The sequence below is a fragment of the Astatotilapia calliptera genome, chromosome 9, assembly GCF_900246225.1.
Source record: "Astatotilapia calliptera chromosome 9, fAstCal1.2, whole genome shotgun sequence".
In the NCBI taxonomy this organism is placed as follows: domain Eukaryota; kingdom Metazoa; phylum Chordata; class Actinopteri; order Cichliformes; family Cichlidae; genus Astatotilapia; species Astatotilapia calliptera.
In genome coordinates, this window is record NC_039310.1 from 28,546,339 (window position 1) to 28,563,617 (window position 17,279).

Sequence of the window (17,279 nt, forward strand, 5' to 3'; positions counted from 1 at the left end):
ATGTTAAGATTCAGTATTGAGGAAGGGTACAAGAGGTGATCGAAGAATAACCACACCGATCCGGCCGGGTGAAGTCAAACGATGATTTTAATGAACACACGTGTGGGAAGACAACTCTGTACGCAGACAGAAAGTAGTCTTCGACTTAATCAAAGCATGAACAGATATTTTATAGCATCAGGGTTTGTTTACTGACGCCCCTTCATGCGTCACCGGTACATTTTATACATAGATCAGATCAACATCATCATGACTTTTCACCTAGAAAATCATCTTCTATTTTCATGGCTAGCCCTTCCTGTCTACCTTTCAGTTCTTGTCTTGTTCCTCTTTCTTGCCGAGACAACAAGAAACGGTTCCTCTTTTACCAAGACAATTTTGCAGTTACAGCCAAACATAACTAACCTCTCCTCTAAATAAATCTAATTTAAAGTGTGTGTGTGTGTGTGTGTTGACCTCACATGCTCTTTGTGTCACCTCTTCACCTACTGTCTGTGTCTCGTCCTCAAATGCTCTTTCTCAATTCACCTGTTGCACTTCTGACCTTTTACCAGACCAGAAGCTCACTGAGACTATGTGTATGTCTTCTACTAAATAAATGTTTTAACCAAGAACCTCTACTAAAACCTTAATATAAAATGACCTGATATAAGTGTTTTGTAAGCATGTATTGCAATTCCTTCTATGTTCTAGTTTTCCCTCAACATGTATCACCTGAACAGTCACGTCAGTGAGGCTTACGACCTTTAAAGAACCTGAACATCAACTCAAATAAGCGCAGATATGCAATATGTATAAAATAGTTATAACTGCACCTGAAATACAAAGTTAGCATCATCATAAACATCTTAAGGCCATCTTAAAGCTATCTATTACATTGTTAAAGCAATGATCATACTGCAGATTATATTATGCTGGTAAAATACTTTTTGTTCATCCCCACAATTCCCCCTTTCGACCTCTGGCACACCAGAGGTCGATACACAGGTTGTTGTTCACTCCTCATTCCACTCGACTACTTCCAGATCCATCATCGGCATCATGGACATAGGGGCCACCGCCCCAGGGTCCACTGCCTTTACAATCACTTTCTCTACCAACCTTCGGGCACAAGGAATGAGACAACAACCACAGGTCACCAAAATACCCACCAATACAGATAGAGACAACATAATTGACAGAACAAGCCCCTTCCACTTTCCTTTTTTTTACTCTTTTTATTTAAACCACCCCTTTTCAAACTCTCAATTTATTACCACTCCTTTCTGTAGGCGCGGCGATCTCCTCCTAGGCTGCTCTTCTTTCTTCGGCCTTCCAGGTGGACTACTGGTCGGCCCGTGGCACAGGTGAAGAGGTTTATTCTGCCTCTGTTTCTTGACACCTGCGTTCTTTGAAGACGAGTTTTCCTCCACCAAGCTCTCGTGTGCGGGTGCACACTGCGACCAGTGGTACCAGGTGTCGCCTTTCCCTTTCAGCTGGACTGCTGTAGCCGTCCGGGCGGTCACCTCATACGGACCAGTCCAGCAGGGCTCCTTCCACTTTCGCTTGATGACCTTCAGCCACACTGCCTTTGCGTCCGGGACCTCTCCGTTCCCCGTGGGTCTCTCACAAGTGACCTGTTTTGTAAAGCTGGACACAAGAGCTTTCAACTCATTAAAATATTCTGCATGAGACCTGTTGCTTGTCCTGGGCTGCTCCACCGGGACCACTGTCCAGGGTGCTGGAAACTGTCTCCCAGTCAGCAGCTCATAAGGGGTGAAACCTGTGGATTGGTTAACAGAACATCTTATGGTCATCAAAGCAATGGGCAGGGCTGCGACCCAATTTAGCCCTGTCTGCGCACAAATTTTAGCCAACTTGTTTTTCAAATTTAGGTTCATCCTTTCTACCTTTCCTTGAGATTGAGGATGATAGACCGTCCCGAACTTATGTTGCACTCCCAACATCCTCTCTACCTCTTGCAAATCTTTATTCTTGAAGTGAGTACCATTGTCTGATCTAATTCTCTTGGGAAACCCATGCCTTGGAATGTAATGATTGATTAAGCACTTAATCACACTTTTCGCATCTTCACATTTGGTCGCCCATGCTTCGGGCCATCCAGTCAGAACATCCACACACACCAACAAATACCTCACCCCACCTGGGCCTGTATCAATCATGTCGGTATAATCAATCACGACCTCTTCTCCTGGCCTTTCTGGCATGAGAAACTTACCAGCTTCAGGTTTTACTGCTGGCTTTGGGTTGTGTGCCCCACAAATTAGGCACGTTCTGGCCTTTTCCAGTATCATCCTTCTCAAATCAGGATGCCACCATCGGCACAAATTTCTCTCCATCTGTTTCACTCCCACGTGACCAAGCCCGTGAGCCTCATTCACCTTTTGTTCCGCCATTTTGGCCGTTAAAGCGGGACGCCCATCTGGCCCCCTCCACAAACCGCCATCTTGCCAGGCTCCTTTGTTTTCCCACACCCCCTTTTCCTCTGGGGATGTCTCCTCCTGAGCCTTTCTAACTTCTTCCATGCTGTTAGTGCTAACCTCCTCTTCTGGGGTTACCTGCACCAGTTGTCTCTGTCCTTTGTAGCCCGCTGCTTCCTTTGCGGCTTCATCAGCTTTCTGATTTCCTTTTGCCACCATACTGTCTGCTTGTGAGTGGCCTTTGCATTTTATAATACTTACCTCGTCTGGGTCCTCCAGGGCCTTTTCCAGTTCCTCCATTTCCTTTTTGTGACAGATGGGTGCATTAGTGGCCGTCCTGAACCCGGCTCTCTTCCACTGAGCCAGTTCCACATGAGCTGCTCCAAACGCATATGCTGAGTCAGTGTAGATGTTCACTCTCATGTTTTTAGCCAACCTCAGGGCTCGAGTTAGGGCTATCACTTCAGCTCTCTGGGCCGACTGTTGTCCCTCAATTTTTCCTGCTTCTTTCACCTGAAACTCAGTTCCTACTCTACAGACTACTGCATAGCCCGCTTTCAATCCTTCTTCATCTCTGTGGCAGCATCCATCCGTGAACCAATCCTCAGCTCCAAGTATGGGCTCTGCCTTCAGGTCTTCCCTGATTTTTCCTTCAACCTGGGCTTTCTTAATACAGTCATGTGGTTCTCCTGACCCCATTAGGTCTGCCATATTTATTCCTTCATGTGTGAATATCAAATTTGGCGCCTCTAAAATTTTGCTCAACCTTTGTTGCGTCAGTGGAGTCATTGTGAATACCTGTGAGTTCACATAGGCCACTACACTGTGTGTGGTAAGCACTTTCAGTGGGTGTTCCCTCACTATGTGTGCTGTTTTCTGAATTATCTTTGCTACTCCTGCTGCGTGTTGTGTGCATGTGGGATGCCTTGCTTCTGTTGAATTTAATCTTATGCTGACATACATAAGTACATCCCTACCTCCCCCTTTTTTCTGAAACAACACACCATTCACAACTCCCTTTGTTTCTGAAACATCAAGATAAAATGCCTCATCATAGTTAGGTGTGGCCAGATCTGTGGCTCTTGACAAATCCTGTTTTAGCGAAATGAACGCTGTCTCTGTGTCCGGCGTCCAAGGCAATTCAGCCTTCAGATTTCGAACACCAACTTTCTTGATCAGGTCCCTTAAAGGGGCCGTTTTACCCGCATAGTTCGGAATGAACTGCCTGCTGTAACCTGTCAAGCCAAGAAAGGAAAGCAACTCCTTCACAGTTCTTGGTTTTGGATGTGTCAGAATTTGGTCTCTGTGTGTGTTCATTAACCCCACTGATCTGTGTGCGATCACCCGGCCCAGGAATGTTACCTCTGGCCGGACCAACTGCAGTTTTTCTTTGCTCACTTTGAAGCCACACTCCGCCAATCTGTTCAACACCACGAGCGATGCTGCCGCACAGGCCGCTGCTGACGGGGCTGCAATAAGAAGATCATCAACATACTGTATTAATGTACAGCCCCCTGGCAGTTGACATGGGGACAATGCCTCTTTCAACACCTGATTAAAAATTCCTGGTGAGAGTGCAAAGCCTTGTGGTAGGCGTGTGTACCTAAATTTCCGGCCTCTGTATGTGAATGAGAAAATGTCTCTGAGTGACTCGTGCAGTGGGAGACAAAAGAATGCATTCGCTAGGTCAATACATGTGAACCACTTTTGGTCTTCAGTTTTGTGCTTCTATTATGGTCTGTTAAATGGTATGTCAGACTTCAGCTGGAACAGGACAGGCGAACAGTTAGCTAGACCTACATCTGTGGGCCCTGCGGACCACAAAGTACCAGGCAATTTTGAGAGCTCAGCTACTGCATCAGGATGATCCATTCTTTCCCTGCCATGTATTCTGGAGATTTCTTTATGTTCTAAGATCACTGCATCGTTGGACAAACAAGTTATGCGATATATTTTACACTTTGGTGCATACCAGACATTTGGAATTTGGGTGCTTTGCCAGCATGCGTTGTCCAGCGCCCGCTTGACCATTGGTCCCAGATCTCTTGGCCCATGACCCTCGTGGACCGCCAATGTAATGTGAGGGGCTGAATCCTCTCCCACATTGTACCAAGGCAGTTGTTCATCAGTAAATTTCACAGCCGCGGCCACACCTTCTGGTCCAACATAAATGTTATGTGTTTGCACATTCCACGTCTGTCCCTCAAGATCAGACTGGAACTGTTCCCGATAGATATCGTTATCTTCCCTATCATAAAAGAGTGTAACGTGGAAAGGATCTCGCGGAGGGGAATAGACGGCCAGGCTCATTATCCAGGGTTTCCACAGCTGATAATGTCTCAAAATGCCTTCTTCCACTAGCCTCCCCCAGTAGATTTCGACAGTGGGTTGTTCAGAGTTCTGGACTAAATATTGAGTCTTTGAAGGTGATCCCAGTTTCACAAGCAGGTCCCTGCCCATGAGATTTTCCAGGCACCTGTGAGGACACCACATATTGGTGCTTCAAAGTCTGTTTTCCCAGCTGTGTCAATGCTGGATCTGTCAATGGCAGTGTCATTGGAATCCCGGAAAAGCCTACCACATTAACTGTGTGACAGGAGAGTGTTGCACTGTCTGGTGTGTCTTTCAATGTTGAGTATGTTGCTCCAGTATCCACCAGGAAGGGCAATTCAGTGCCTTCCACGGTCATTGACAGCATGGGTTCTGCCGTCCCCACGCTGTTCAGTTTCTCCGGGCTCCGTCAGTATTGCTCCCTCTCCCAGCTCCAGTCAGCTACTGGGTACTGGGCGGCTGGTGCTGTATTCGGGTTTGGAGCTTGATATGCTCCCCTGTAAGCAGCTCTTTGTCTTGGGCTTCCTCGTGCCTGGGATTGATAGCCTCGCCTCTGATAATTTCGCTGCGATTCAGGGCATTCTCGGGACCAGTGTCCTTCTGCTCCACAGCTGTAACAGGCAGTCCAAGACACATTGTTAGGATTCCCTGGATTCCGAGCCCTTTGTCCTCCCCTCACGGATCCACCACGCCCTCTCTACGGTCCACCGGTCCCCCAATTCCCTACTGGTTGACGCTGCCTTGGTACATTGGCGGGCCAACGGTCATCAGGGTAGAGACCCGGATCCTGATCTGGCCAGTCAGGCACAGGATCGGGCTGAGGCCTTGCCACCATTATTTTCCTTGCGCTCTCTTTATCCTCTTTCTTTCTGTCTCCTGCTTTGTTTTTTGCTTCAGCCAACTGCAACTTAACCAGCCACGCCTGGACTTCCTCCAACTCTTTCTTTTGTTTGTTTGCCAAATCCTGTTCCTGCTGAAGTCTGTAGGTCACATGTCTATCCCACTGCACCGAGTCTGCAACGGCAAAATCTGGGTTCTTTTCCAAGTCAACTGCAACCTGGTTGGGCAGCCCTGCCAGCACTGCCGAACGAAACCACGCTCTACTTTCACCCTCCTTCCCCGGATGTATTCCTGTTCCTAACAACCATTGTTCCTTTGCTTTAGCTAAACACTCTCTGGGTGTGTTTTTGGGATCCCAAATAATTTTTGGAATGGCTCCAGAGTTAGGAGTTGGGTACTTCTCCCGGACTGCATCTGCTAAGTCATTCTGCACCTCATGGTATTGTAGGTCATTTGCATATCTGGTTGTTTGAGCTATCTGCTCTACATCTGCTAACCCACCACCCAGCATACAACGTCCGGCCAAAGCGCGAAAATCGCCCAGCGCTAATTCTTCTCCTTCCCAATGTTCTCCCTTGGTTATCGGTGGAAGTTGTTTAACCAATGCTTCCAAATCTCTCACCTTATAGGCGCGATAAACTGGTTTGTTCTTTGGACCTGCTATTAGAGGCAGACTTAAACCAGGGTCAGGAGCTCCTTGTTCAAAACTCACTTTTCTACTCTTTGAGCTCTTAAATATGGGCCGTCTCTGTGCTTGGTCTCTCTTCACACTTCTTTTCCTCAAAATTAGGCTTGTACTTGGTTGAGGTTCAGCTCCTCCATCTTCGTCCTCCTCATCGTCTTCTTCTTCTGATGACGTCGCACGGTCTTCATTCTCCTCTTCTGGCCCTCCCTGCATTACTCTCTGCTTTATAACCTCCAATGCCGTTAATGCCTCTATGGACGCACGTAGGGCCTCATGCATTTGTCCGTACACTTCTCCTTCAGCTTTTAACACCAAGCTCAGAGGTATTTTATCACCCAGCCCTTTCTGTTGGGATGTAATAAGTTTACTTACCTCAACCTCCATCGCTTGGCACTCTTTCTCTGCTGCTTTTAATGCTCCAGGTGAAGCCAAACGAATAGCTTTCTTAAGCTGTTCAAGCTGATCCTTCAGAGGTTTGCATCCCCTTTTCCCACTAGGTGTCGCACCCGAGCTGTCAGCCATTCTCTGAAACACAGACTTACTTCTTCCAATGGCGTTGGTCGACTCCACCTTCTTGGTCTAGGTCACCCAGACACGCTTAACTTTCGGTTTCAGTCTTCGTCTCGCTGTTCTCGCAACCACTGGCTCCTCTTCCCCTGCTCGGTGATACACAAAGTTTAACCCAGCACTTTAGACGCTGTCCTCGCGTTCTCAAGCGTTGACACTCAATCAAAATTATTCGCCCTCAAAGTGTTAATATATGACACCAGCAACCCTTATGCGCAACGCGCTCACCTCCGTATACTTACCTCTCCAATAGTTCCTCGGATTAGTGTTTTTTTCATTTATTTTAAACCCATTAACGGCGCTGCGCGTCCCTTATATACTTTACAGCAACACACCCTCAAGGGTCCCTCAACTTGTCCCGTACTAATAAGTACGTCCCGGACGAGCCCCCAAATGTTAAGATTCAAGAATTGAGAAAGGGTACAAGAGGTGATCGAAAAATAACCACACTGGTCCGGCCGGGTGAAGTCAAACGAAGATTTTAATTCACATGTGGGAAGATCACTGAACACAGCAATTGATCTTCGACTTACTAAAGCACAAACAATTATTTTATAACATCAGGGTTTATTTACTGACGCCCCTTCATGCGTCACAGATACATTTTATACATAGATCAGATCAACATCATCATGACTTTTCACCTAGAAAATCATCTTCTATTTTCATGGCTAGCCCTTCCTGTCTACCTTTCAGTTCTTGTCTTGTTCCTCTTTCTTGCCGAGACACCAAGAAACGGTTCCTCTTTTACCAAGACAATTTTGCAGTTACAGCCAAACATAACTAACCTCTCCTCTAAATAAATCTAATTTAACGTGTGTGTGTGTGTGTGTGTTGACCTCACATGCTCTTTGTGTCACCTCTTCACCTACTGTCTGTGTCTCGTCCTCAAATGCTCTTTCTCAATTCACCTGTTGCACTTCTGACCTTTTACCAGACCAGAAGCTCACTGAGACTATGTGTATGTCTTCTACTAAATAAATGTTTTAACCAAGAACCTCTACTAAAACCTTAATATAAAATGACCTGATATAAGTGTTTTGTAAGCATGTATTGCAATTCCTTCTATGTTCTAGTTTTCCCTCAACATGTATCACCTGAACAGTCACGTCAGTGAGGCTTACGACCTTTAAAGAACCTGAACATCAACTCAAATAAGCACAGATATGCAATATGTATAAAATAGTTATAACTGCACCTGAAATACAAAGTTAATATCATCATAAACATCTTAAGGCCATCTTAAAGCTATCTGTTACATTGTTAAAGCAATGATCATACTGCAGATTATATTATGCTGGTAAAATACTTTTTGTTCATCCCCACAATACATATATATATATATACATATATATATATACATATATATACACTCAACAAAAATATAAACGCAACACTTTTGTTTTTGCTCCCATTCCCCATGGGATGGACGTAGAGACCTAAAATTCATTCCAGATACACAATATAACCATCCCTCCCAAACAGTGGTCACAAATCAGTCCAAATGTGTGGTAGTGGGCACATCTGCTATATTGAGATAATCCATCCCACCTCACAGGTGTGCCACATCAGGATGCTGATCTGACATCATGAGTAGTGCACAGGTGTACCTCAGACTGCCCACAACAAAATAAGGAAAATACTAATAAAATTAAGATAAACAAAATAAATATTCCCTTTAGAAAATTTTTTGCTCCATAAAATAGTTGTTTTCTTTTAGAATCACGCATCTTAGCGGTAGGATATACATGAAAAGAGACACAAATTAAGTGTTTGAGTGAAAATGTAAATTTTTCCACTCTATGGTCAACTGACTCGGTGAATCAAACGACTCAAAGAAACCGATTCACTTTGGTGAGTGACTCATTAAAACTCGATTCAGTAAAAGGAATCGACTTTACTATCACTATGGCTGTATCCCAATTCAGGATCTGCAGCCTTAAAGGCCGCATTTCAAGGCCAATTACGTCACAGCAGCGCGCCGAAGGCTGTCCCAATTCAAAGGCTGCTCGAAATGCGGCCCTGAAATGCGTAAGGCTGTGGCAGTGTAGACTTCGTGGCCCAACATATCCCAGAATGCATAGCGCGGCGATGGGTGTGGATAAATTTGCAGAAAAAAACGGCGGATGAGGGGCGGCCAAAGAGTACACTTTAAGTACTGAATATTATGTCACTTATTTATGTGCAAATGTTTAATAACAAAGAAAATTAAACATTACTGTTGGCCACATGTCGGCAAAGTTATGTGACATTAGTGACGTTTGTACTAACTTGGTTTTAAAGCCTTTACTTTAAAATATACGCCGTTCAATAGCTGAGCTTAATCTTACAGAGAATGATCAAAGCTCATGTAGAAACAAACAAACAAATGAACAAAAGATTTTCTCCTTCATTTCTGTCAAACAAAGCTGTAGGACACGATTCCAGTGGTTAGTATCATGGTTGCTAGGCAACCTGGGCAGCGCAACGGAGGGTTTTTTTTTTTTTACTTTATTGACAAACAACAGTATCAGCGCAACGGAGGCTAGACCGTCCCATTTCACAAGCCTCACACTTTCGGCCTTAGCGGTCTTTGAGTACGCGGCCCTTGAGGATCGTTGAGGCTGCGTACTTTAAGGCTGCAGACCCCGAATTGGGATACAGCCTATTGCTCACTTGCTTTGCTTGACTGAGGGGACTTCCTGTTCAATAAAGTTTTTTTTTTTTTCCAAAATAAAGGCGTTTCTAAAGTGCATTACTTGGAGCAACCAGAGAGGGTGTTGTAAACACATAACGAATAACAACTGATTGAGAATGATATTTAAGTGATACATTTTACAACTTTTAGTAATAACAGAACAGTGTCAATAATTAAATTACATGTGTCATAAATATTTATGTAATTAATTATTGCCACATTTAATTAATTATTTAAGGGTGTATTTAATTAATTCGTTATGGCAGTCCTGGCGTTCCATAAGATTCTAGAATTACAGGATTTCTGTTAAATAAATCATGTTTACATGAAATAAACAGAAAGGAGTTGTGATAACAAAATCTCATCAATCTCAGCAAACTATCTACTGGAGCGGTAGGTCACTGAAAGTGATCCACTTACATTTTGTTAATTTGATGGAGGTTTGTTTGTTTTGTTCCTGTGAAGAAACGTGTGGTGGACTCGGCCACTGTTTGCTGATATTTCTTAAGGGGTGTCGCCAACTTGTAAACAGGTAACTGAACAACACATATGAAGCCATGTGGGAGGAATATTCCTGCTGCGGTCAGTTGTTCAGTGTAGGGGATGTCCTGTTTTCATCCAGTCTCCCACTTACAATTAGAGATAGGCAGTAACGCGTAATCCGATTACTTTTTTCAAGTAACGAGTAAAGTAAGGGATTACTATTGCAAAAACGGTAATTAGATTTCCGTTACTTTCCCGTAGGAACACTGCGTTACTAAAACCATGATTTTTTTTTTTGCGAGAATGTCTCATAACAGTGACGTAAGCAAGTGCGACGTTTGTGACAACAGCTGTCTGCAGATCAACAATGGATCATATATCGAGTGCTGAGAGAGTATGAGCATGCAGCGTTTAAAGCGTGGAAGTACTGACTTTACTTTGAGTTTGATTCCATAAAAAGTGACAAAAACATTTGTGTCCGCTGAGCGTGGGAAGAAAACTTCTTTTTACAGCGAAAAAAACCCTAAACTTCCAAGCAAGCACCGTGTGCGCTACCACGTTATTGGAAATTCACAGAGAAACACGCGGATTCTTTCACTGACCACTGCGGCACACCTGCACCAGGGTAAACCTCCGCCTACCCAACTCCTGCTTTACAGGTGAAAATAGAGCAACAGGACCGCTAGTCTTTGGTTTCATTTATTTTCTGCTTCACTCACATTTAAGGAACCTAGGATCTAATGCCAAAAGGACAAACTATAAACAAAAGAAAACACAGAGCGCTGTGTCATACGATCCAGGACTGTGACACCGTATTTAATAAAATCAAGTTTTTAAATTGTTTTAGGTGCTACTGTTACGTGTTTGATTCTATTTTGATTTAACATGGAACCCTTGTTAACTGAATGTGCCTACGGCTCCACCCTATTTCAATAGGTACCTCCCACAGGTCGCACTTATTCCGCCAACGATGTGGAGGACCAGTTGTTTTAGATTCAGCAAAATCAAGGCACTCAAAAAGATCCTCTGGAAAAGATTAAAATTCTTGGAACAGAGTTTAATACACAGAATTATATCAACAGGAAGAAAATACAGTTTTTCTTGCCTTCTGGCAGCTGAGGCGAGAAAAAAACAATCCCAGGTTGCAAAAACTTCATTAATATAATTGTAGATAATATTTGACCTAAATATGCGGGTCTTGTGATTTTAAACATGTAGGTTAGATGCTTATCACAGTGATTCCATTATTTAACCACTCCAGTGTATGTATAGTGTATACATGTCAGTATAAGTCAAGTGTATACAGGTATATATGTCATACAGTTGCAGTGGCCTCATTGTTCTGACAAAGAAAACAAACCTATCGACTACACTACACAATGGAAACATGGTAACAAATAGGGATGGGAATCCTTTAAGTTTTATCCGATACCGGTGTCAAACTGGAAATTTTGAAACCGTGCCGGTGCTCGAACCGGAGGTTAAAGAATGGAAAACACAAACTTTGTACAAAAACCTCTTGTGTTTTTATTTTTAGCAGTCTTTTTCTGCAAAATGATAACCAAGTTAGCCTTTTCTGTTGATACAACATACCTCCTTTGGTTGGAACCGGTGCTACACTGGCAGGGCTAGAGGCCAGGACTCCACTCTTCGGGTTCTTGGGGGATATTGCTAACTCCGGGTCCGATAACAGGCACCACAGCTGCAGTAGATGTGCTCGGTGTGAGGTCTTGCAGCAAGCTATCAAATACGGTGCATTTTCTAGCTTTTACAAAAACGCTATGCATCACCAGGTGCTTCATCAGATTCAAGGTGTTACCTCCTTTGCACAGTATCACCTTAAAGCACTTGTTGCAGACTGCTGAGTTTGCATCTTTTGCTGTGAAGTACAGCCAGACTTTTGAGTGCTTCGCCTTGGGCATTTTCAATCTGTAGCTCTGTTGCAGGGTGTTTTGGTACAATTCTTTATTCATGGCTGTGTTTTGGGGCAAAATTGTGAGCCGACTCCCTTGAATGAAAAGCAACCCCACACATAAATGGTCTCAGGATGCTTTACTGTTGGCATGACACAGGACTGATGGTAGCGCTCACCTTTTCTTCTCCGCAAAAGACTTTTTCCCAAACAATCGGAAAGATGCTTCATCTGAGAATATGACTTTGCCCCAGTCCTCAGCCGTCCATTCACCGTGTTTACATGTTTTTCAATAAATTAAATCATGTTAACATGAAATGAACAGAAAAGGAAAATTGTGACAACAAAATCTCTTTCTGACTTCTTTAGAAATATGTATTTTTCCAGCTCCAGTCCGTAAAGTTAATCTCCAACAAGTAGGACAAAGGATCTGACCTGCAGCTCAGACGGGATCTACCCTCACCCTGAGCTCACCTGGTCCACCAGCCCTTCATCCAGCATCACTAACAACAACACAACAGCCCATCAGACTGAGCAGCAGCTTTACAGCACTGGCAGAAACAGGAAGAGAGCAACCTTCAGAAAAAGAGATTATACATCCATCCATCCAGTGGAACATTTTCATCAGATCTTTACAGGAGATTCGATCTGAACTCTGTGGAGTCTGATCTCAAGGGTTTTAAGTCTGACACTGAAACCAGAGGATCTTTCTGTCTCTCCAGACTCACTGTGATCCAGTGATGGGAGTGATTTCAGCCCTGAGTGATCACGCTGATGTTTGCACAGAGCAGACAATGAGGTGAATGTTTTGGCACATTGGTAACAGTGAAACAGTTTATTAGTAACGTGGGATCGTTTGTGTGTGGAGTATGAACTGAGATTCCTGAAGCTCTTGTCACACTGGTCACAGCTGTAGTTTCCTTCCATGTGTGTACGTTCATGCTTGTTACGATGACCTGATCGTGAGAAGCTTTTTTCACAGTGTCTGCACTTGTATGGTTTCTCTCCTGTGTGGACTCGTTTGTGTGTTTTAAGGTGACTTGCAGTGGTGAAGGATGACCCACACTGATCACAGAGGTGCTTTTTAACCCCACTGTGAATCAGTTCATGTCGTTTTAACTCAGTTGGTGTGGGGAAGCCTCTCCCACATTCTTTGCAGTATTTCAATTTGTCTCCAGTGTGTCTACGTTGATGTATTTTTAGGGAGACTTGCCGACTGAAAGTTTTTCCACAGAGGTCACAACGAAAGTCTTTCCCACCACCACGGTGATGACAGGGTTGAGAACTGGATCCATCTGTGTCGCTCTGCTTCTAAACAAAGACACAAAGACAGTGTAAGTCAGTCCTTCAACATTTTTTTCCTGAACGTCGCCTGAAGGAAAGAGCATCTCTGCAGACGTCCAATTACATTTTACTGTTTCAGTTAACACAGATAAAAATATAAATACATACCTCACAGTAACTGCACTTGTAGAGTCTCTTTCTGGTGTGGATCTGTTGGTGTTGTTTCAGGTGATGTGGAGCTTTAAAAGTCTTCTCACACAGGTCACATTTATAAGGTCGTTCCTCAGTGTGGGTAAACATGTGTAGTTTTAACTGCCTGTTGGTTGTACACTGTCTGCCACACTGTTCACAGCAGTACACATCATGTCCGGTGTGGATGCGTAGGTGTGTATTTCGGTACCCTCTCTGGCTGAAGGTTTTTCCACAAATCTCACAGCTGTATGCCTTAATTCCAGAGTGGGCAACTACATGCGTCTTTAAGTGGCTACTCTGAGTAAAAGCTCTGCCACACTGATCACAGCTGTACGCTTTAACTCCACTGTGGATGAGTTGGTGTGATTTTAGGGAAGCCTTCAAGGAAAAAGACTTTCCACACAAGTCACAGCTGAACGGTCTCTCTCCAGTGTGGATGACCTGATGAAGTTTTAGTGTAAACTTCCTAGCAAACTCTTTTCCACACTCGTCACAGGTGTGTGTTTTCTCTCTCTTTCTTGGTTGAGGTTTGTCGGCCTCCTGAGAATGCTGACTTCTCGCTCCATGTTGGTCCTGCAGTGACAGAGATACAAACAGAGGCAGTGAGTGAAATGCAGTCGTGGAACAAACTCAACCTTCAAACTCCCTCCATTAACAATAGTTTTAAACCTGAAGGTGGAGTGTGGCACCAAACACCTTAAAGGTCTCTTATCCCCACCTGCTGGTAGTTCTAACACATTACATCCAACCTGCTGTTAAAAATAATTCATGACTAGGGATGGGTATCGTTTAGGTTTTATCCGATACCGGTGCCAAATCGGTACTTTTGAAACGGTGCCGGTGCTCAAACGGTACTCAAACCGGTGCTTAAAGAATGGAGAACACAAAATTGTTCCAAAAACCTCTCAAATCAAATCAAATCAAATCACTTTTATTGTCACATCACATGTGCAGGCACACTGGCACAGCACATGCGAGTGAAATTCTTGTGTGCGAGCCCCACAAGCAACAGAGATGTGCAAACACAACAACACAAACGAGCAAAATACAAGAATGGCCAACCTGAAACTAATAAATATATGTACAATATATAATAGTGTATGCATTTCTGGATGTGTATACTAAATATTTTCCTACGTGTGTGTGTGTGTGTGTGTGTGTGTGTGTGTGTGTGTGTGTGTGTGTGTGTGTGTGTATACACATTTTTACAAATTAAATAGTAAAAAAAAAAAAAAATAAATAATAATAATAATAATAATAATAATAATAATAAAATATATAAAATATACAGAGTTGAATATGTGCAAAACAAGTGGCATTTATATACAGTGTGGAGTGCATAATGTTGAAGTTCCAGTAGTGGAGCTGAGGTGTCTATGACGTGTTCAGCAGTCTGATGGCCTGATGGAAAAAGCTGTCTCTCAGTCTGCTGGCACGGGACCGGATGCTGCAGAACCTCCTTCCTGATGGAAGCAGTCTGAACAGTTTATGGCTGGGGTGACTGGAGTCCTTGATGATCCTCCCCGCTTTCCTCAGGCAGCGCTTCCTGTAGATGTCTTGGAGGGAGGGAAGCTCACCTCCAATTATCTGTTCAGAGCACCGCACTACTCGCTGGAGAGCTTTGCAGTTGTAGGCGGTGCTGTTGCCATACCAGGTGGTGATGCATCCAGTGAGGATGCTCTCAATGGCACAGTGATAGAAGGTCCTGAGGATGCGGGGGCTCATGCCGAATCTTTTCAGTCTCCTGAGAAAGAAGAGGCGCTGCTGGGCCTTCTTCACTGTTTTGTTTGTACTGACCACGTAAGATCCTCAGCCAGATGTACTCCAAGGAACCGGAAGCTGCTCACTCTCTCCACAGCAGCGCCGTTGATGGTGATGGGGGTGTGTACTTCTCTGCACCTCCGGAAGTCCACTATCATGTTTTTTGTAAAAAGATAACAATGTTAGCCTTTTCTGCAGCTATGGGGCATATATGGTATCACTCTTGGCTGGAAGCAGTGCTTAAACAATGGAAAAAACACAAACTTTGTCCAAAAACCTCTCATGTTTAACTGTTTTCCACTTTTTCTTTGGGCATTTTAGCCTTTTTGGCCAGGGTGAAGGGAGTATCTGCCATCAAACAAGAAGACAGCCGCATGTAGCTATGATGATGTTTGCTAGTTCACCTTACATGCATTAATGTAATAACGTGGTTAGCCTACCCAACGTAAATTACACACGAACAACATTAAACTACTCACGCAGAGAAGAACGGCTGCTGCTGCCATCATCATCCTCATCATTTCTGCTACACTGGCAGGGCTAGGGGCCAGGACTCTCCTCTTCGTGTTTTTGGGGTATGTTGCATAACAGGCAACCCACCCGCAGTAGATGTGCTCGGTGTGAGGTCTCGCAGCAAGCTATCAAATACGGCGCATTTCTGGGCTTTTAAAAAAAAAAACGCTATGCGTCGCCAGGTGTTTCATCAGATTTGAGGTGTTACCTCCTTTGACAGTATCACAGTATCAGCTTAAAGCACTTGTTGCTGCTGAGTTTGCATATTTTGCTGTGAAGTACAGCCAGACTTTGACCGCTTCGCCTTGGGCATTTTTAATCAGTAGCTCTGTACCTAGGCCCGCCTATTATCCTCGGAAACGTAAAATGATTGGCTAGAAGTGTATCACAGCTCAGGAAAAAAAAGCACCAAAATAAAGCAGCGAAATGTGCGCTGCTTTTCGGTCTGGTTACTACCGTTTATGTCAGAACGACACCGGTACCCATCCCTATTCATGACTGTTCAAACACTAAAATCATGCCCATCCCTCCTGCTGTACACAAACATTAAGACTAGCATGCTAACACACTCAGAAAAGTAATAAATGTTTACCAGGTCTATACTTTTTTTTAATATTTCACGTTAATAGCATTTCAATTTGTATGAGCAAAAAAACTCAAAAAGGGGAAAATATACAGACTTAATGTGTTTACTGCCTGATACCGGGCTACCGTTGTGGTGCTTTGAACGTGTTTTTGCAGTGATGAACCAATATTAAGTCTGTTCGAACGACAATAATACCAATAATAAATAATAATATTATTATTAATAGTAATCAGAATAATAAAAACAACAACAACAACAATAATAATAATGTACTTCCACAGCATGTCTTTTATCCCAACCGCTCTCTGAAGATGGCCCCGCCTCTCTGTGAGCCTCATTCTGCTGGAGGTTTCTTCCTGTAAAAAGGGAGTTTTTCCTTCCCACTGTCACCAACGTGCTTACTCAAAGAGGGTCATATGATTGATGGGTTTTCTCTGTATGTATTATTGTAGGATCCACATTACAATAAAAAGCACCTTGAGGACGACTGTTGTTTTGATTTGGTGCTGTATAAGTAACACTGAATTGAATTGAAAATGTAATTAATACTACTACTAATAATAATAACGAATAACAATTGCTTGTGACTTCTTAATGTTTGTAAACACCATTTAAAAATACATAATAAAATGCAACACAGTCATATAACAGGTTGGGAGGATGAGAGTTTTAGACGTGACTGATTATTTGGTGAAACTGTGATATTTTCCTCACCTCCTGTGTTGAGCTCATTGTTTCCTCTGTAGTGACTCAGCTGAGTCCAGATGGCTGAAAATGTTCCTCTGCTGCTCCGTCAGACTCTTCTCCTCCTGCTGATCAGCTGGGACACAAAACAGATCTTTGTTAGGCTCCACACTGCACTGAAGAGTCAAAGTGTCTCATATGTTCATCTGACAACACAAAGTACAAATTTCACTCTGATTGCTTGTAGAAATCTTGTGAGACGTGTTGTGCTGCAAAGTGAGGAAACTCTCTCACTCACTTATACTTCAGGAGGAACTTTGTGACATTGGCTCTAATATTCTAAG

At 43.6% G+C, this 17,279-nt stretch overlaps 2 protein-coding genes across 2 annotated transcripts; both read right to left on the reverse strand.

The window, feature by feature from the left end:
* Positions 1-908: 908 nt before the first annotated feature.
* LOC113029452 (uncharacterized) lies at positions 909-4,771 on the reverse strand. Its single transcript, XM_026180314.1, has 2 exons — positions 1,948-4,771; positions 909-1,881 (listed from the first exon to the last, which is right to left on the reverse strand). The coding sequence occupies exons 1-2, from the start codon at positions 3,735-3,737 to the stop codon at positions 1,245-1,247; spliced, it is 2,427 nt and encodes an 808-aa protein (XP_026036099.1). The 5' UTR covers positions 3,738-4,771; the 3' UTR covers positions 909-1,244.
* A 7,107-nt stretch (positions 4,772-11,878) lies between these two features.
* Positions 11,879-16,983, reverse strand: LOC113029470 (zinc finger protein 184-like). Its single transcript, XM_026180352.1, has 3 exons — positions 16,966-16,983; positions 13,368-13,964; positions 11,879-13,226 (listed from the first exon to the last, which is right to left on the reverse strand). Exons 1-3 carry the CDS (start codon positions 16,981-16,983, stop codon positions 12,540-12,542), a joined length of 1,302 nt encoding a protein of 433 aa, XP_026036137.1. The 3' UTR covers positions 11,879-12,539.
* Between the last annotated feature and the right edge of the window lie 296 nt (positions 16,984-17,279).

Bases quoted from the DNA above. Each gene is read 5' to 3' on its own strand.
- LOC113029452 (XM_026180314.1), bottom strand. From the start codon at position 3,737: ATGAACACACACAGAGACCAAATTCTGACACATCCAAAACCAAGAACT. The intron at 1,882-1,947 runs GATGTTGGGAGT...AAAGGTAGAAAG, and splicing joins GATTTGCAAGAGGTAGAGAG to GATGAACCTAAATTTGAAAA.
- LOC113029470 (XM_026180352.1), bottom strand. The intron at 13,227-13,367 runs GTATGTATTTAT...GTCTTTGTTTAG, and splicing joins ACAAGTGCAGTTACTGTGAG to AAGCAGAGCGACACAGATGG.